Source organism: Leptomonas pyrrhocoris (genome assembly GCF_001293395.1).
Source record: "Leptomonas pyrrhocoris isolate H10 chromosome Unknown, whole genome shotgun sequence".
NCBI classification, from domain to species: domain Eukaryota; phylum Euglenozoa; class Kinetoplastea; order Trypanosomatida; family Trypanosomatidae; genus Leptomonas; species Leptomonas pyrrhocoris.
The window spans coordinates 336,368-354,496 of record NW_015438370.1 but is presented as its reverse complement, the minus strand read 5'-3'; the positions used below and the strand labels follow the sequence as shown (position 1 = coordinate 354,496).

The window sequence follows — 18,129 nt, the reverse complement described above, 5'->3', positions numbered from 1 at the left end:
AAAACGCTCTGTGGACTGTCCGGATGAGGCTCGCAGTTGTTCGATTGTGATTATTTTTCTTTGTCTTTTAAAACTCATTCCGTCGTGTTCCCGCTGTGGGGCTCCGCATCCATTTGGGGGCAAACCCACTTGCCCTCCGATAATTCTTTTTTCTTAGGGGAAATTAAATAAACAAACGTCGAATGATCAAGTCAGCACTCAATTAACGCTGAAAAAGAATTAAGGCATTTTTAAAAAGAAAGAGAAAAAAGACTCTACTGAAAAAAAGAAGTGGCGTGTACACACACCACTCTCTCATCACGTTGCATCCATCAACGTACGCAACATTCCCCGCCCCTCTCCCGTCCCTCCCCCCCCCCTCTCGTTTTCTTGGCTGCCTGCCCCTCCTCTCTTCTCCATACCGGATGACTGCCACGACAAATCTCCCTCTGACCCCTCTCATCTTCTTTGCTGTTTTTTTTTTCTCGTGGACGCCACCCATCAAAACCGCTTTCCTTTAAAAATATATATTATAGGTGTGCTGGATCGGTTTTAAACGTCAAAGGACGCATTAAACTCGGAGAACACCAACGCACCCTCTCCACTTCAAACCACAAGACGTAGACGAAGCCCCTTCAAGGCAGCCGAGCACACGAAAACAATAACAAAGAGAAAAGAGAGAAGGCTACAAAAAAATTCTCGTTAAAGAAGCGGGCCTGCGGTAATTAGAATTATTATTTAAAAAATAGAGAGGAAAAGGAAAGGAGAAAAAAAAAAAGCGGAGGCGAGCGACGAACGAACGGTGTGTTGAGCTAACACGTCACAAAGAGAGCGCCTTTGTCCCTCTCTTCGTTTTGCCATCACACAAGACGTGAGTGCGCCGCGTCGATGTGTACCCACTTGACTCACGTGATGCAAGCCGCAAAGGAAACAAATCACTAAAGACAGAAGAAGGACATGGAAAACAACGCCTCTTCCCTTACTTCATCAAAGAACAAGTAGATTGTTAAAAAAAAAAAACGTATCCTCTTTGGTTTGATAGCCTAAATAGTAATAACAATAAAAACGCTCTCTCGAGGCTTCCTTAGCTAATCCCATAGCAACACAAACCTTGGGAAAGAGAAAAAGTATTTTTGAAGCCGGTCATGGGAGAGTTAAGCCCACAAACGCTCGTTAACGCACCACTTCCTCCTGATAGGCTCTCATGAGACGGGCACTTCGTACATTTATGTTAGGGTAACGCGTACAGGAAGCCGCCCACGCAAAGGTTCAATAGGAACTCCGCAATCGTCAGCGGCAGCAGGATAAGGTTAAAAGGGAACGGCTGCGAGCCGGAGTGGGAGAGCTGCCAGAAGAAGCCCATCGCCGCCACCATCGCCACCAGTGCCCTCGCCCTCGTGCTCTCCATCGAAATGTCCTCCTCCAGCAGCCCCCGCTCGCTCGCGATGCGGATGGCGTGCTGCACGCACATGTTCGCCCCACAGATGCAGCAGTGCACGATGCTGATGACTCCGCTCAGGAGCGTGGCAAACGTCATGGTAACCGCACCGACCACAACGTTCGCCAACACGCCCGCCCACTTCTTCGTGTCGGGAGGCAGCACCTCGCTCAGCCACTGCTCCAGGTGGATGTACTCCTTCGCCATGTTCGTGAGCGAGCCACCCAGCGCGAGGGAGCGGGCGAACTTCACGCGCAACGTGGCCATGACGGAGAGAAAGGCCGACGCGATGGTGCGGGCGGCCGTCTGCACCGATTCGATGTCGACCGACTTCAGAAAGAGGGCCGCCTTGCGCGTGAACAGCTCGTTCCTATCCATCTCCTGCACATCTGCCACGCCGTTGCCGTCCGCGTCGATCGCGTTGTCCTTGCGATTCTGCTCAGCGGCGATCTCGTAGTTCCGCTTGAGCACCGCGAACGAATTCTGGAGGTCCTCCCAGCAGACCAGGCGCACCGTCTCCACGACGGCGATGAGCATTGTGTAGGCGCCACCGAAGAAGCACAGCGCCAGGCCGATCAGCATCGGCACAAACTCCTCCAGGCGGTACTTCTTCGCCTGCTCCTTCGCAGCAGCGGCGTACACGGGGACCTGGGCCAGGTAGGGCGCAGCCTTGTCAAGCACCACGGCAGCCTGCGAGGCGGCCTTCTGCGCCAGGTCGAACTGTGCGTGGTACTGCGGGTACTTCTTCTCCAGCGCGTCAAACACGCTGCGCAGCGGCGACGCCGGGGAGGAGGAGGAGGAAGAAGGCATGTCTTCTTGCTGTTGCCGTTGTTGCTCCGTTTCTTTTTGAAAGAATAATCGAAACGAAGAAGCACAGAAGAAAAGTATTCTTCTGAAAGAAGAACTGGAAGACACAGTAGAAATTGGAATTCTTCTCCTTTTTTTGATCTTCAATGAAACGGCACCGCAACAGAGCAACAACAAGAAACAAAGAAAGAGAGTAGGATGAGCTTAGCGATGTGTGACAGGCAGGCGGCAGACAATCTTCGCACCGGAGAACAGAAGAAGGGGGAGGGAGAGAAGGAGAAGGGCGAGTGACGGGGTGCACCGCACCGCACAATAGAGAACGTGTTCGAGAGCAACGCGAGGGCATCACCATCGCAAACACGCACGCGCAGCAAGAAAGAGAAAAACAAAAATAAGTAGTTGTAGAAAACCTGCGAAGATCATCGACGCAGCTTCGGATTATCGCTCCTTTTCTTGCCTTGACTGAGGAAACTCCTGGCGGAATATAACGGCCAACGCTAGAGCACCGCTAGAGCAACGTCGGTCACCGATCACGACGAGAGCTGCCAGCAGACTCAACCAACAAAGATCCGGACTACATATACACACACAGTTTCGCTGACGCAAGCTCATCCAACGAGGCACGCCTCACTCCCAGCGACGAGTTTGGTCGCCACAATCATTCATCCAGTTGTACTTTCGACTGTTCCGTTCGGGTTGCATCGAAAAATTGGCGGGTTCGCCATGTATATAGAGAAAAACAAGAAAAAAGAATAGTGTCTATAGTAGCGCAACGAATGCTGTGCGTGCTTGCGACAGGACCAAAAACTTCAGCAAAACGCAGTCTTCTTCGTCTGCTTCTACCTTTCCTTTTCTTCTGAGAGAGAACATCAGCGGCGATGGTTTTTTCTCGATGGTGTGCGCGACGATTCCGCCGCCTGCGCATGCACTGCTGACTGCTCCGTATCCCCATGTTGTCCCTCGCATCAGCTGTTTCACGTACGCTCATCGCCATCGGTATGGAGTACAACGAGCCGCGATGGGAAAGGGGGAGAAGGGGTAATGGACAACGTCCACAAACATCTATACAAGCTGTGCAATTTGACTTGGAGATTCGAAATCTGTATTTTGTCCTCTACGCTTAAGCGCTCGGTGTGGCCTTGCTCTTCTTGCCGCTCTTCTTCTTCGCGATCGCCTTGTTGATGCTCGGCACAACGCCACCGCGCGACACCGTCACGTTCTTCAGCAGAGAACCGATGTCGTCGTCGTGGCGCACCGCCATCGTCACGGTGCGCGGGCTCAGGCGGCGGGGCTTCTTGCCGCTCTGCGCAGCAGCCTTCACGGACAGCTCCAGCAGCTCAGCGGTCAGGTACTCCACCACCGCCGCCATGTACACCGCACCGGCGGCACCGATGCGGCGCGCGTACTGGCCGCGGCGCAGGATCGAGCCGACGCGGCCGACCGGGAAGATCAGACCGGCCTTGGCGGACTTCGAGCCAGACTTGCGGGAAGCCTTCTTAGCGCTGCGGGGAGTGGCCATCTTGAAAGAGGGAGGGGACTTGAGAGAGGTGGAAAGGGGTGGTGAGGAAACGTCGAGAGCGGTTAAGCTGCCGGGTGAAGACGAGTCGTGCAGCGGCGCCACGCACGTGGAAAGTCGCGTGGGGAGGAGCAAAGGAAGATTCAGAAAAGACACGTGGAAGAGAAGTACGTGGAGCAGAGAAAAGAGAAGAGAGGTGTTTATTATGATTTTGGTGAAGGGCAGCGGAAAAAATACGATGAAGCGAAGGGACCGCTTCAGGGTTCAAAAACCGGTGTGATCTCACAAGCTGTTGTACGCTCGTGTGGGAAGCGGAGTCAAGAGCGTTGGTTTTCGTTGATGCTGAACGTGCTGCCTCAGCACCACCACCGCCACCGCCCCAACCACGACCCACGTTTCTCTTTCACTGCCCATCCCACAAGCGATCACGAACGCCCCCTTCCGGCGGTGACGTGTGGAAAGGGCAACGACGACAACCGAAAGGTGAGGAGTCCGTACAATTAGGGCGCGTATTGCCCCCTCTTCCCGCATGAACGTGATTTCCCCAGCGACACCACGAAAAGGGCTTCTTCTAAAGAAACAAAAAAAAAGGGAAGGAGAAGCAAAATGAGGGGAGAACGATCGCAAGTCCTCCCTTGCGGTCACATCCGCTTCAACGCTTTCCTTTTGTTCTTTTTTTTTACCTAGCCCAGTTTGGCGCGCCACCAACGCAGTTTATTCCTGCGGCTTTGACGTGTAGTTTTCTGGTCCCAGAGCCTACCCAGACTCGAATCCCTGTTTTCTAGAAGGAGAAGCAATAAGAGAGAGAGAGAGAAAAGAAGAATTCAATAAAAAAGCATACAAAGCAAAAACCAAGAGAAGGTGGATCTATGGTGGTGGATGAGCTCCCACACGGCGGACACAAACGGCCAGGAAACAAAAGGAAAAAGGTGTAGAAGCATCCATAAAACCGCGTGGGAACCGCAGCGCTCGACGAGTGCGTTCGTTCCCCCACGACCGTTTCACTTACAAGCATCACTCTCCGCATTTCCTTGCCTCTGCGTCCCCACTGTGCTCGTCCTGTTCCGGTTGGAATAAGGAAGGGTGCAACGCGTCGAAGTAGCGGACAGACTTGACATCACCCGCTTTCGTTCTTCAGCTGCGTGTTGTAGGAGCTTAAGCGCTCGGCGTGGCCTTGCTCTTCTTGCCGCTCTTCTTCTTCGCGATCGCCTTGTTGATGCTCGGCACAACGCCACCGCGCGACACCGTCACGTTCTTCAGCAGAGAACCGATGTCGTCGTCGTGGCGCACCGCCATCGTCACGGTGCGCGGGCTCAGGCGGCGGGGCTTCTTGCCGCTCTGCGCAGCAGCCTTCACGGACAGCTCCAGCAGCTCAGCGGTCAGGTACTCCACCACCGCCGCCATGTACACCGCACCGGCGGCACCGATGCGGCGCGCGTACTGGCCGCGGCGCAGGATCGAGCCGACGCGGCCGACCGGGAAGATCAGACCGGCCTTGGCGGACTTCGAGCCAGACTTGCGGGAAGCCTTCTTAGCGCTGCGGGGAGTGGCCATCTTGGAAAAGAGAAGGGGTGACAAGTAGGAGAGGGGTGGTAAGCGTGGCTTGTGGCGAAGAACTGGTCAGTGTGCGCGGGTGGGTGGGTGTGAGCGAGTGTGTTGGTGCGACGGACGGAGAGGCCCGCGTCAGAGCACGTGGGGGAGGGCGGAAGGAAGAGGTGCAGAATAAAGGAAGCAGTAATGTAGCGTAGAGCTGCGGCGAGGCGGCGGTACGTCCTACCGAAATAGCAGCGACAAAGCAATGGGGAACGACTCGCTGAGCCGGCACTTCCAGCGGAGAGACACACCGACCAGGTGGTCTCTCGTCACGTACTCTGTCACGCCAGCTCGCAGCATTGCGAGCACACGCGACTCAGCCGCACACACACAACGCTTCGAACGCAGGAAAATCGCACGGAGGCGGGCTCCTCCGTTGCGGACATGTGCCTTAGCAGTTCAGTTTTGGGGTCCGGGCCTACCCTGACTCAAACCCTTTAGTTGAGGAGAGAGAACGAAAAGAGAGAGATGTTGTCAGATGAAAACAAATACAAAAAAGAGTGTATCTATGGAAGCATTCGCCCGGTCAGAGGCGCACGCTCGTGGAACGGAGAACGCGCAACCGTCAAGCGAGGAGCTTAAGCGCTCGGTGTGGCCTTGCTCTTCTTGCCGCTCTTCTTCTTCGCGATCGCCTTGTTGATGCTCGGCACAACGCCACCGCGCGACACCGTCACGTTCTTCAGCAGAGAACCGATGTCGTCGTCGTGGCGCACCGCCATCGTCACGGTGCGCGGGCTCAGGCGGCGGGGCTTCTTGCCGCTCTGCGCAGCAGCCTTCACGGACAGCTCCAGCAGCTCAGCGGTCAGGTACTCCACCACCGCCGCCATGTACACCGCACCGGCGGCACCGATGCGGCGCGCGTACTGGCCGCGGCGCAGGATCGAGCCGACGCGGCCGACCGGGAAGATCAGACCGGCCTTGGCGGACTTCGAGCCAGACTTGCGGGAAGCCTTCTTAGCGCTGCGGGGAGTGGCCATCTTGAAAGAGGGAGGGGACTTGAGAGAGGTGGAAAGGGGTGGTGAGGAAACGTCGAGAGCGGTTAAGCTGCCGGGTGAAGACGAGTCGTGCAGCGGCGCCACGCACGTGGAAAGTCGCGTGGGGAGGAGCAAAGGAAGATTCAGAAAAGACACGTGGAGGAGTAGTTGAAGTTACAGAGGGAAAAAAAAATGCCGTCACACATGAAGTGGCTTGATAACGTCGATGCGGTAACAGAGTAACTATCTTCAATGAAACATTGAAAGCCGGCGAGGGGGGGGAGAGGGGCACAAGTGGCAAGCGATTCGGCACACGAAACAAACAATCAGAAGGGAAACGAAAGCGTTGTGTGTCACGCGACCGCTGAAGTTGGCTCCGTGCTTTCATCTGCACTTTCAAAGGGCTGTTTTTGACCTTTTTTTGAGGGAGGTCCCGGTACACCTACGTATCATTAATTCTCCTTTTCTCCAGAACAATTCGGCATGCTACGCCTTGCAGTTCGCCCGCTCGTGGTGCGTGCACCGTTAATCAGCAATCTGCAGCAACTCCTCCTCCGTCAGCGGCACCGTGACAGCGGCGACAATCGGATTCAGCACCCGCACGAACTCCTCCACGTCGATGCGGCACTTGCAGTCCACGTGCCCGCCGCCCACGTAAAGGTGCGGCGGGGCGAGCCGTGCAATGCCGGAGCTCAGAATCACGGGGATCGAAGTCGCAGAGCCGAAGGGCGCCACCGCCCCGCTCCGCACACCCGTCAGCTTCTCCGCCTCCACCGGGTCGGCCAGACGGAAGTTGAACTTCTTCTTCCCCACGCCCGGGTTCAGCGCGTGCACCGCGCGGCTGACCATGTCCGAGTTGAAGCGATCCACGTACTGATACACGACGAGGTAGTAGCGGGAGTTCGTTCGATCGGAGCAGTCCGTGTTGGTACAATGCGTATTCTCCATCAGGATGGTCTTGCAGAGGTGCTGGATGCTCGGCGCGTGCAGCGCATCGCGGCGCCACTGCAGATTCTCTTGGTAGTAGTTCGACGGCACCCACTGGAAGACAGCAGAGTGCAGGCCGTGCTCCAAACAGTACCTTCTTAGCTTCGCCACCTCCAGTGGGTCCTTTGGGTCGGGCTGCAGCTTCGAGAGATCAGCGGCGTGCTTGGCGGGCGTGCTCGCGCTCGCTGCCGCCGCGGCGGGTCTGACGTGACGATTGTGATTTGCGTGCTGCACTCGTTGCTGAAGCTGTTCGAGCCCGGCCTCAATAGCGTCGTAGCGCTTCGCCAGTTGGAGCAGACGCCGCTCGAGAGGTGCAGCTGCCGCTGACATTGACGCCTTCGCTGTGGTCTTGTGGTTGGATAGCTCTTGGTTTGCGCGACGGAATACGATGTACGAAGCTGTGAAGGCCCCAACCCCGGCATTGGGAAGGAAGAGCGTGTGGAATGGGCGGTGCGAAATGAAAGGAGAAGTAAAGCGCGGCAAATCATCGACGTCCTTCCCTCCTCTCCCTCTCAGGCGCTGAGCATCACCTGCAAAGGAACAGGAAAAAGGAGCTGCCACCAGCACCCATCAGCGCTGCACCATTGCCCAACTTGCCCTACCCTCCGTGACTGCGTGGAGCCGGCTGCCTTTTTCGTTTTCCTCTTCTATTTTCTCGTCTTGTTGAGGGACATCGAGAGGAGATGGTTGGGAACGCCTCCCCCATCAGCTTCGCTGCCTTAGCAGATAAAACGTTCAATAAAAGAAGAACCTAGCCCAATCTCGTGCACCTGCCTCCCAACGATGCCGCGAGCTTCCGTCTGAAGTACATTAGCCGAGTTTCCTGCTACGCACGCCGGCATTCCCTACGAGCGTTGGAACTCCGTCGCAAGCGCCTCGACGATGGAGTCGCTCAGCACATTCCACGAGCGCTGCTCCCCGTAATTCGTGCTGTACACCGCCTGCGCCGGCACCGTCACCGCGGCCGGCCGTGCCGCATTCGGCTGCTTCGTCGCATCCGGCGCGGCCACGCTGTCCACGTACTCCAGCAAGTGGCACATCGTGGGAAACGCCGTAACCGCTGCCATGGTCTTTCGCTCAGAGAAGGAGGACACCTCCGTCAGCATGCTCGTGTACAGGGCATGGAAGTCGGTGGGGATGCATTTGCGCTGTGTGTCAGGGCGAATCGACTTGAAGTCGGTGGCGGACAGCATTTCTGAGTCGGCAGCACTTGTGGGTGATGCTGTTGCTGCTACTTCCGTGGCGGCTGACCACCAGTTCTTTAAGATTTTGTTGCCCAGCGCGGCTACCATCTGCATCGCGTGCTGCGGCTGCCCGGCTGTGGCACACAAGCCCAGCGTCACCGGACACGTAACGGTCTTCTCACCCTTTACAGCGGCGACCCTTCCTCCTTCTTCGTTTTCCTCTCTTCTTTCTTGCTGCCCAATTCCTTTTTCAATCGATGCTCCCTCAGCTAACAGGAGTCGTCGCGCTGCGCTCCACGCCGCCGCGGCACTGGCCAGCGTTGCCGCCTCCTTTGCAGTAATGTTAACGTTTGTGCTGTTCAACCCGTCCAGCGAGGCCACCGCGTTGGGCACGACAATGAGCGACAGATGCACCGCAACGTCGTACGCTGCCGATGTTGATGCCAGCGGCGAAGTGTGATGTCGTGCATCGTGCAGCTCCGATGCTGACGAGGCGTCGTGTTGGCCACTGGCCTCGCTCTTCCTCCTCCTCTCCTGTTGCACGCCGTCCACCACCGCATCCAGGTACCAGCCAAGGGGGCCGGCACCGCTGGGGTGCGGCGGACTGCGGTGGGCAGTCGAGGTAGACATCAAGGGCGGCACCTGCTGAACGTCAAGCATCAGCACCGCGTAGATGCACTCGTCCAGCTGCGGCGCACTCGCCTTGGCAAGCTTTGCACCTGCGTCGTCTTCCGAATGCGCTGTTGCTTCAAGGGTCAGCACGACGGTTTGGGCCACAGCGTTCACGCAGCGCACCGCATGCACCTGCGTGCGCGGTGGAAGGCGGGAGAAAAGGATGGAGTTTGAGGGCGACGCCGCGGCCGCTACGAGGTCGTCAAAGGCGACCGATAAGTCGGCATCGACCGCGATGTGCAGCGTGCACGAGGAGCTCATCGAAGGGTTCCCTACGCGCGCCAAGAGATGAAAACAAAAGTTGAACGGTAAGATAAAAAAGAAATGTAGGGTGAGAACGAGAGAGAGGCGGCACAGCAGCAACAAAGGCGTTGATGATGCACCACGCGAAGCTACGCCTCTCCCCCTCTTCGTGGGATAAATCGCAGGCGTCATCCATCTCCAACGTCGCTGAGGACTGTTTGCCCTCTCAAAGCTTCCCCAGCAGTGCTATTATTTCCATTCCCTTGTGAATTCTGTGAGGGTCGTTCTTTTCGCGGCGCCGTGACGCCAACCTTAGTTAATTGGGTGTGTAGGTTCTACAGCAGGACAACCAGGGATGCACTCCTCCCTTCCTTTTCGATGGATGCTGCCGGAGCTGCAACGGAATTATTCCTCCCCTCTTTCTCCACCTTCTCAGGCGGCGTGGCAGACACGCACAAGCTCGGCACTGTTGAAGAGGAGAAGCTGCACGGAGCCCCCGCCTGTCCTCCCACGCACGTCGGCACGCTCGTGCTCGAGACGCTGCAGAAAAGCGGTGTACGCCCCCACGAGGGTGTCTGGAACGACGAGGGCGATGACCGCCAACGGACGTGCAGACAGCTTCACGGGGTTCCGTTGGTCTATGGGAATGCCTTCCTTGTCGACCGTCTCCGGCTGGTACATCGACCGCGGCCGCCGCTCTCGCAGTAAATGCCGCACCGCCGCCTGCATCTGCACACTCGCCGGCACGTAGGCGTCCACGCGGAAACACTCCCAAAGCGAGCTGACAGAAGACGGCGGTGTCTTCGACGAAGACGAGGGCACACCAGCAAGGCCCACCGCGGCCGCCCGGCTATCATGGTGCCGGCGGTGGCTCAGATGTACGTGCTCCGCCCCTGAGGCAGCGTAAGAAGAAGGAGCGGAAGCGTCCGCTGCGTCGCCGTCCTCCTCTGTCGGCGGTATCGCCACGAGAAAAAAGGTTCCGCGCCCAGCCGCGCCGAAGAGGGGTTTTGCTTCGCCAAACTTCCGCTGCACAGCCGCAGGGTCCATCAGGCGCGCCGTGGAGGCCGCAGCAGCGGTGTCTCCTCCTGCTGTTTTCCCGGCTGAAGTGGTCTCTGCCAGTACGCCAGGTGACGGCGCTGTGTGTGGGCTGCGCAAGAGGTGCGACCGATAAGCCGCCCAGAGCGGGTGCCAACTGCGGTGCGGCGGCAGCGGCGGTCCCGCCATCGAGGAAAAGGCGACGTGGCGAAAGCTGTGCAACGCGTTGTGCACGGCCAGCGTGGTGATGGCAAGCGCCTCTACCGCCGCGTAGCTCGTCTCTTCCTCCCCCATCTTCTTCTGCTCCTCGGATCGGTCGACTTCGAAGTGAAAGTCGTTCGTAAGCAGCGGCGCCAAAAGCTGCTCGACGAGCAGGACGCGAAGGTGTGCCTGCACCGTGTCGTGTACGAAGGTGGCGCAGTAGGCGAGAGACACGTTCGCGTCGCCGTCCGTGTCCACGAGAATGGCGGCCGTTGGACAGGCACCATCGTGTGGACACGGACGGCAGCTCTTTCTTTCATCAACGGAGGAGGGTAAGTTGGGTGCTGGCGACGATGAAGGCTTTCCCGTCAAGCGCTCACCCTTGGCGATTATCACCTCGAAGTTACGCGGAGTCGATGTGCCGTGGCACGGTCTTCGTTGACCATGGAGCGCACCAAGGACCGCTGACGACGGCCCAAGTGAACGTCGTAAAAGAGATGTCGTTGAGGTGCTGAGGTGAGAAGTCCTTCTCATAGACGCCCCCACGCCCTTCACGCAGAGAGCGCCATACATGCTCGGCATAGACGCACCTACCCCGAAGAGTACCGTCCTACAGCACTCTCCATCAAGTGGAAACGAAAGCCTTGTTCGCTTGTTTGCCTCTCGTGCAGTGGAGCACTATCCGTTGATGCTTCACAGTACCGGGGAACCAAATGAACGCTGAAAGTGGGAGAGCAGGAAAAAACATCAACGGAAGGCAGCTTCGCTGCAGATGCAACTTCAAACAGAAGCCAAAGACACAAATTACAAGAGGAGGAGGTGGAGGTGAAGGGGGCGAGAAAACCGAAGACACTGGCATCGACGACGGTGAGGCGGCACAACGTGAGCTTTTCGTACTCAATAGCCCTCCTTTTCTTTTCTCTTCTCTTTTCCTCCTTCAGGCATTTAAGGCGGCTGCTACACGCTTCAACGGCTGAACTGCTGGTATTTCGATACGTCACATCGGCGGCAGTGAGCCAAAAAGCAGATGCCGGCGCATGCAAACGATGCATCGCATCCGTCGGTGAGTTCCGTCCAACTCCCTCGCCGGGCAGCCTCTCATGAAAGGGACGTCAGTCCTTTTCCGTGATGTTTGCTGAAACGCTCCCGGTGATTCGTCAAGAGAGAGAGAGAGAAAGCCTGTGAATAGCTGTTGCGAAAAGCAATATAAAGAAGAAGAGCGTGTCGGACCTCGCGAGAACTCCATACTCGTCATCGCCGCTTTTTTTCTTTGCCGTTTTCTTTTCCTTTCTTTCTCACGGGGCGATCCGCTTCGGGTCACGCGGGAACAGCGAGACGCGCCGAATGTCATCCAGCCCGAGGAAGAACAGTGCGATGCGCTCCAGGCCGAGGCCAAAGCCGCCATGCGGCCACGCACCGTAGCGAAAGGCGTCGATGTAGTCCTTCACACTGGACCGGTCCACCTTCTTCGCGGCCAGGCGCTGCTCCAGCAGCAGCACCGCGTCAATGCGCTGGGCGCCACTGCAGATCTCCTCCCCACGCAGGTACATGTCGTAGCTCCGCGTCGGCCCGTCCGGCCTCGCCGTGTCGAGGGGCATCGTGTAGAAGGGACGTGCCTCCGATGGGAAGAGGTCGACAACGAAGAGATCAACGCCGTAGCGAGACTTAATAAGCTCGCCCAGTCGGCGCTCCTGCGGCAGCGAGAGATCCGTCAGCGGCAGCGCACAACCGGCCATGACGTCGGCACCGCCTTGATCGGCTAAAAGCTGCACTGCATCCGCGAAGGCCATGCGCAGGACGCGACATCCGCTAGCACCACCAATGCGGGCGTGGTAGGGATCCACCTTAGGAGACGACGCAGAGGAAGAGCGTGGAGTCAAGGCATCTCCGTCGTCGCTTTCCTTTGCGGTTGCGCCAGCATCGTTGGTCAGACCGAGGGAGTCGATGATGCTCTCGGGTACCTCGCAGCAAACATCACGTAACGCGTGGCGTCGTGGCTCGTCACGACGTCCTGACACGGAGCCGGTGGTGTCATCGTGTTTGGCAGGAGCGCTGCTTCCTCTCTCTGTCGATGCTTGTGAAGGTGCGGCTACACATCCTTCGTCGTCTTCCGGTTTCTGGGGTTGTTGCTGCTGTTTGGACAGCACATCCATCAGTCTCCCGTGCGTGGTGGCCAGGTCTCGCAGCATGGCGCACATCACCGGCTCCAGCACATCCAGCACCTCCGTGTAGCTCCTCTCAATCACCATCTCGCCATCCAGGCCCACAAACTCCGTCAGGTGGCGATGCGTCAAGCTGTTCTCCGCGCGAAAGACGGGACCGATTTCAAACACCCGCATTGCATCGCCCATCAGCATCATCTGTTTGTAAAGCTGCGGTGACTGCGCCAGGTAGGCTGGCTTGCCAAAGTAGTCCACCGTGAACACGTTGCTGCCGCCCTCCGAGGCCGCGGCGATCAGCTTTGGGGTGTGTACTTCGATGAAGTCACGCGCCAGCAGCTCCTTGCGGAAGCTTTCCCCCAGCGCAGACACGAGTCGCGTGATGGCCACCATGCGCTCCGTGCGCAGGTCCATCACACGGTGGTTCAGCCGCGTGTCCAACTTCGTATTCGCGTCGCGGTACGGAAACGGCAGCGGGGTCGCCGCGGCGCTGACGACGCGCAGGGAGGTCACGTGCAGCTCCCCGTGTTCACAGGTGGTGGACTGGACAGGAGCGGCGGCACGCTGCACCAGCCCTGTTACATCGACGATCGACTCGGGGGCGATGGCCTTGGCTTGGGTGGTGAGGCCTTTACCGAGGCAGACGGCTTGCAGGGACTCCAGCGGAGGCTGACGCAGGTGCAGAAAGCCGAGCTTGCCACGTCCGCGGACACGCTCTACTCGGGCACGAACAGTTACCTCGCGTCCAATGATAGAAGTGTCGCTTAACTTGTCAGCTTCTGAGTTGTCCAGCGCACTGCGAATGGCTGCGATGGACACACCGTGGGCAGCGAGACAAGTCCGCTTGCCGTTGGCAAAAGGAGGAGAAGTACAGCTGCTGCTGCTGCTGCTGAAACGCTGAGCACAGATGAGCACCGGCGATGACACCATCGTTAGCCTTCTTGGTGTTGCTGTGCTTCGAGTCAGACGGAGCGTGGCAATACGAATGACTGAGATGGGTGCGAGACGCTGCAGCGTACGACACACCGCAGTAACCGCCATCATGCGAAATGATGCAGCGCTAGCAATAGTCGAGGTGGCAGAAGCACACGAACGGGGCATACGTTCGTTCTCCTGTTTTTGTTTGGTTCTTGCTGATCGATCTGCAAAAGCACTACATCAAGGAATGATGGGTGTGTGTCTTGAGGGAAGCGACGTGCAAAGAAGCTACAGTGCTATTTGGCTCCTTCCCTCTGCTCGTGCCCAGCGGCAAAGAAAACCGAAACGCGGTAGTTGGTGCTGCTGGAACACACACCTTGTTTCCCTTGCCTTTGTTGCGCGCTCTCTCTCTCTCTTTAACAGCCGTATTGCTGCTATTCCAATACCTTTTCAAGTGCTGTTAGAAGGGGGAAAAAAACAAAGAAGAAAGAAGTACAAATGGGAGAAAACAAGGAAAAAACAAAAGGCAAGCCACGTTGTACAAGTGAAGTCACCACAAGCATAAATCTTCGGCTGCACACGATTTGGGTCAACACCACTCGGGAATATCTCGCCGCGGCAGCACGAGACACTCCCTTCCGTTTCGCTAGTACGGTCTTTTTCACTGCTGTTCTTCTTTACCGCGTTTGGTTCGACACAGCGGTGTCTGTCCGCACGTAAATGCACGCCGCACTTCTTCGGGAAGCAACTTTTCTTTCCGCTCCGGTCCTGCGAACTCGCGCAGCTTCTTTTCTTTTTTCATGGAGTTCTTCCTTTTGCTCACTGAGAACGGTGTGGTGCCGCGTGTCGTTGCGCGCGCCGCGTCTCCCTGCATCGAGCGCGGCCACGAGAATCCTCCGTGCAGCGTACGAACGTAAGTCTCACATGGAAATGAAAACGTGGGGGAAAAAAAAAGGGGAGAACCGTGCGAAGCAGAACGAAAGAGAGAGAACAGGCAAATGATGAAATGGCGTTCTTTGCATCTCCGCTCCTTCCTTCATGCGCCTCGCAGCGAGCGCAGGTCCCTCCAATAGAAAAGGAAAAAAAAAGAAAACGCCTTCGTGCACCACACACGCAGACACGCAGACACACAAATCATAGCAACGTCAGCCACCACCTCTACGTCCAGCCGCCTTTCTTTCTAGTGCGGCTGAAACAACGGCACTAACACGCCTCAAACATAAGAAAAAGAAAAGAAAAAAAGAGACAGAAGATATTTGAATGAAAGGGAGAAACGACAAGGTAAATCAATAGATTAAACACGTGATGACGCACGTGATGAAACAGCGAAGAAAAGATACGTTGATGCCGGCTCCCTCAAAGATATTTATAAACAATTAAACTCAATAAGCACGCGTGCCTTTCTTTATGGGGGAAGAGGAGGGGGGCGCATGACTGTTGTTTGCGCTACCTCTCCTGCGCGATTAAAACCTCTCCCTCCTCCCCCACGCTGCTGCGAATCAAATCAACGCTTTAGCCAGAATAGGTGACCTCCTTCGTGCGGAGGGTGTCCGCGTCACCAATTATCGTGATGAACTGCGCTGGCAGGGCCAACTCTTGCGTGTCTTGGTCGCCCTCTGCCGTCTCCACGCTCACATTCACGTTCACATCGGTCGTCAGCCTCGTAATGATCTCCGTCGCGTGAGACCCGGCGAGGTAAATCGTCAGCCCTCGCACCCGCGTCGCGTACACGCTCGGTGCCGACTCTTGAATGAGGAGCCCCTGCTTAACCGACTCCCGCAGGCGCACCGGACCCGTCACACCCGCTAGCTGCAGCCGCGTGTGCTCACACTGCTCCACCGTTACCCCCCGCACCTTCTGCGGCACCACCACGTATGCGTGAAAGCAGTGATGAAGGTGGACCGAGTGGTTCGGCTGCACCTCCGCCTCGGGCAGCGCGATGTACAGCGGCTCCGCCTCCTCACCGGAGCCGGCGGAGATGAGGGGCCGGTGGTAGTACTGCACCGTCCACGTCTTGCTGTCCGCGTCGAAGACACAGCTGGGGGACGTGGCGTCGGGGTCAGCCGCAGGAGGAGGCGCATGCGCCGAGGCGGTGTTTTCTTCTGCTGCTGCTGACGGCGGTGGGGGAACAGAGGATGGAGGAGACGAGGCCGCGGGAGGGGCCCCACGCGCAGCCACCGATGCACCACGACGCCAGAGCGGCTGATGATGATGTTGTGACCCTTCTCGACTCCCGTTACGCGGCTCCGACGGTGGCTGCGGTTTCTTGCGTGCCATCGACGCCTCCATCATCTCCCCCCACGGCACGCGCCGCGGGTAGCGGTACACCACCATCAACATCACCCGCTGCAGTACGTCTCGCAGCATCGAGGCCCACGTCACCGTCGCTTTGGTCAAATCGGGCCGGTCAGCCGCGGCGCCCATGTCTTGCTGCAGCAGGAGCACTTTGCCGCGCGCGATGATTTTGCCGAGGTAGGTGTTGGCACTCCCACACGCCTCCTCCACCACCACACACGGTTCCTGCGTCGTCGTGAGCCATGTGAAGATGTTGCCGGCTTCTAGCACCGCGTGCGCGTGTGGGCGGTCGTCCTCGCGCCGACTGATCACATCCTCGCAGGTGGAGCTGAGATCATTTATCGCGTTGTTGAGCGGCGCGAAGAGCTGTGCGAGGGCCGCCGGGTCGGTCGGTCGTTCCTCCGTGGAGCGCACCGCCGCCAGGCACTGGGTGTGGGCCTGTGCCCCACGCAGCAACGCCTCCGACAACAGCGTCACATCGTCGTCCTCGACGCTGCGGGAGGCCAGCACCAACGCCTTGAAGGGCGTCTCGTCGATGTCGGTCGGGTACGGCGTGCATCGGCTCCGCACCGCAGCACGGCGGTTGCGGTTGGCGAACCAAGCCCCGTTCGGGTAGGTCTTGCTGGCAAAACTGGAAAGATCGAACAGCGCGACGTGCGCCAGAGTCAGCCAGTCATCCACTTTGCCCGCCCTCTCCTTATTGTCGTCGCTCGTCAGTGCATCGGAGGAGACGCTTTTGATAGCCTCTGCAGACACCTCGTGGAGGCGATGTTGAAGGTTTGACATTGTGTCCGCGGTATTCAGCGTTGGGCTTGCGGGTTCCAGCACCCATCCAAGCGCCTGCAGGAGCACATCCACGGCCTCTAGAAAGTGGATGGTGAGTTGGGTGTCCGCCTCGCGTGCGCCGAGCTGCGGGGCGGAGAGAGCGACAATGCTGCCCTGCACCGACGCACACGCGTTGTCGTAGACGGCGCGAAAGGAGAGCACACACCACGGCGCCTGCTCCGTTCCGTCGTCCACCTCGCCATCGGGGTGTCCGTGGGTCTCCATGTACAGCAGCGTCTGCGTGTGCTCGCGTACGACGTCGCTGAGGTGCTCCTGCGCCGCCGTGAGCTGCGCCAGTTGGAGCTTATCGCCGGATTTGATCAAGTCCTGGAAGCCGGTTTGCACCTCGTACACATTCGGGACAGGGCCCTTGGGGGACGATGTCCTAGGGGCGACCATTGCGTCTGTACCTCTATTTCTCTGGCAAAGGACGTATCACACACACGCGCACACGCACTCTCACAACACAAACAGTACACCGATGTAAAGCGCGAATCGCTTTGTTTCGCGTGCCTCCGCAGTCGTGCCCAACGAACGTAGCCGGGAAGGGGGAGAGAAAACAGTACAAAATACTGCGACCTTAATAACAATAAGAAACAAAAAGAATGGTCGTGCAAAAACCAAACTAGCACAGTGCAAAAATGAGAAAAGATAGAAAGACAATAGAAGGCGCACCGCGAAATATATATAAATAATAATATACGTATATGTGCGACGCGTCGGTTTTGCAGCCGTTCCAGCAAACAGAAGACGACAAGGAAGGAAAGAAAAAAACGGGAACACTTTATTTCGTTTATGCGTAAATGAAAAAAATACAAGGAAAAAAACACACGAAATGCTGCGTCCTTTCCGGCGGATATTGAATCTCCACCTACCTGAAATAGTGGAGAGGAAATAATAGTTATGCAATGCACAATGCGGTCACACAAACGTTTTTTATTTTTTTTAATAATACTTTTTTTGATGTCCGTGCCGAAGAGAACTGCTGGCCCCTACACGCGGGTGGATGCGGCTCCGCGAGGACAAGAATAGTTTTTTCCCCCAGCGAAATGCGCTGCGCGCAGGGGAAGGAGAAATAGAATGAAGAGCAAGTGCGAGATTCGTAGGCGGGAGAGTTTGGTGGTGGGCCTTCTCTTCTTGACGTGTATGTCTGCTGTGGTTGAACTCAACAGCGACGTTGTTAGTATTCATTGGGGAATGAGAAAGGAGAAGGAAGAGTATACACGCACACACACACATATATATATATATACATAAAAGAGCCATTTCTGAACGGATAACGGCGTCTTGGTGTCTGTTAACA

General features: G+C 57.2%; 9 protein-coding genes across 11 annotated transcripts; all 9 read right to left on the bottom strand.

The window, feature by feature from the left end:
* Window positions 1-1,210: 1,210 nt before the first annotated feature.
* ABB37_06408 (hypothetical protein) lies at window positions 1,211-2,463 on the bottom strand (the record flags this gene model as incomplete). Its single annotated transcript, XM_015804717.1, has 1 exon — window positions 1,211-2,463. The coding sequence occupies exon 1, from the start codon at window positions 2,225-2,227 to the stop codon at window positions 1,211-1,213; it is 1,017 nt and encodes a 338-aa protein (XP_015656695.1). The 5' UTR covers window positions 2,228-2,463.
* An 881-nt stretch (window positions 2,464-3,344) lies between these two features.
* On the bottom strand, window positions 3,345-3,763 carry ABB37_06407 (putative histone H2A; the record flags this gene model as incomplete). Its single annotated transcript, XM_015804716.1, has 1 exon — window positions 3,345-3,763. Exon 1 carries the CDS (start codon window positions 3,741-3,743, stop codon window positions 3,345-3,347), a length of 399 nt encoding a protein of 132 aa, XP_015656694.1. The 5' UTR covers window positions 3,744-3,763.
* A 1,132-nt stretch (window positions 3,764-4,895) lies between these two features.
* ABB37_06406 (putative histone H2A) lies at window positions 4,896-5,420 on the bottom strand (the record flags this gene model as incomplete). Of its 2 annotated transcripts, none has more annotated exons than XM_015804714.1 (1): window positions 4,896-5,420. In XM_015804714.1, the coding sequence occupies exon 1, from the start codon at window positions 5,292-5,294 to the stop codon at window positions 4,896-4,898; it is 399 nt and encodes a 132-aa protein (XP_015656692.1). In that variant the 5' UTR covers window positions 5,295-5,420. The 2 variants fall into 2 exon arrangements, with proteins under 2 accessions (XP_015656692.1, XP_015656693.1); XM_015804715.1 differs by having other exon boundaries at window positions 4,896-5,358.
* Window positions 5,421-5,740: 320 nt separating this feature from the next.
* On the bottom strand, window positions 5,741-6,552 carry ABB37_06405 (putative histone H2A). Its single transcript, XM_015804713.1, has one exon. The coding sequence runs from the start codon at window positions 6,308-6,310 to the stop codon at window positions 5,912-5,914; it is 399 nt and encodes a 132-aa protein (XP_015656691.1). The 5' UTR covers window positions 6,311-6,552; the 3' UTR covers window positions 5,741-5,911.
* Window positions 6,553-6,832: 280 nt separating this feature from the next.
* Window positions 6,833-7,694, bottom strand: ABB37_06404 (hypothetical protein; the record flags this gene model as incomplete). The annotated part of the gene is made up of 1 exon (XM_015804712.1): window positions 6,833-7,694. The coding sequence occupies exon 1, from the start codon at window positions 7,622-7,624 to the stop codon at window positions 6,833-6,835; it is 792 nt and encodes a 263-aa protein (XP_015656690.1). The 5' UTR covers window positions 7,625-7,694.
* A 445-nt stretch (window positions 7,695-8,139) lies between these two features.
* ABB37_06403 (hypothetical protein) lies at window positions 8,140-9,424 on the bottom strand (the record flags this gene model as incomplete). Its single annotated transcript, XM_015804711.1, has 1 exon — window positions 8,140-9,424. Exon 1 carries the CDS (start codon window positions 9,409-9,411, stop codon window positions 8,140-8,142), a length of 1,272 nt encoding a protein of 423 aa, XP_015656689.1. The 5' UTR covers window positions 9,412-9,424.
* A 401-nt stretch (window positions 9,425-9,825) lies between these two features.
* ABB37_06402 (hypothetical protein) lies at window positions 9,826-11,409 on the bottom strand (the record flags this gene model as incomplete). The annotated part of the gene is made up of 1 exon (XM_015804710.1): window positions 9,826-11,409. Exon 1 carries the CDS (start codon window positions 10,720-10,722, stop codon window positions 9,826-9,828), a length of 897 nt encoding a protein of 298 aa, XP_015656688.1. The 5' UTR covers window positions 10,723-11,409.
* Window positions 11,410-11,924: 515 nt separating this feature from the next.
* Window positions 11,925-14,165, bottom strand: ABB37_06401 (putative mitochondrial aspartyl-tRNA synthetase; the record flags this gene model as incomplete). The annotated part of the gene is made up of 1 exon (XM_015804709.1): window positions 11,925-14,165. The coding sequence occupies exon 1, from the start codon at window positions 13,716-13,718 to the stop codon at window positions 11,925-11,927; it is 1,794 nt and encodes a 597-aa protein (XP_015656687.1). The 5' UTR covers window positions 13,719-14,165.
* A 1,053-nt stretch (window positions 14,166-15,218) lies between these two features.
* Window positions 15,219-17,992, bottom strand: ABB37_06400 (hypothetical protein; the record flags this gene model as incomplete). Of its 2 annotated transcripts, none has more annotated exons than XM_015804707.1 (1): window positions 15,219-17,992. In XM_015804707.1, the coding sequence occupies exon 1, from the start codon at window positions 17,223-17,225 to the stop codon at window positions 15,219-15,221; it is 2,007 nt and encodes a 668-aa protein (XP_015656685.1). In that variant the 5' UTR covers window positions 17,226-17,992. The 2 variants fall into 2 exon arrangements, with proteins under 2 accessions (XP_015656685.1, XP_015656686.1); XM_015804708.1 differs by having other exon boundaries at window positions 15,219-17,981.
* Between the last annotated feature and the right edge of the window lie 137 nt (window positions 17,993-18,129).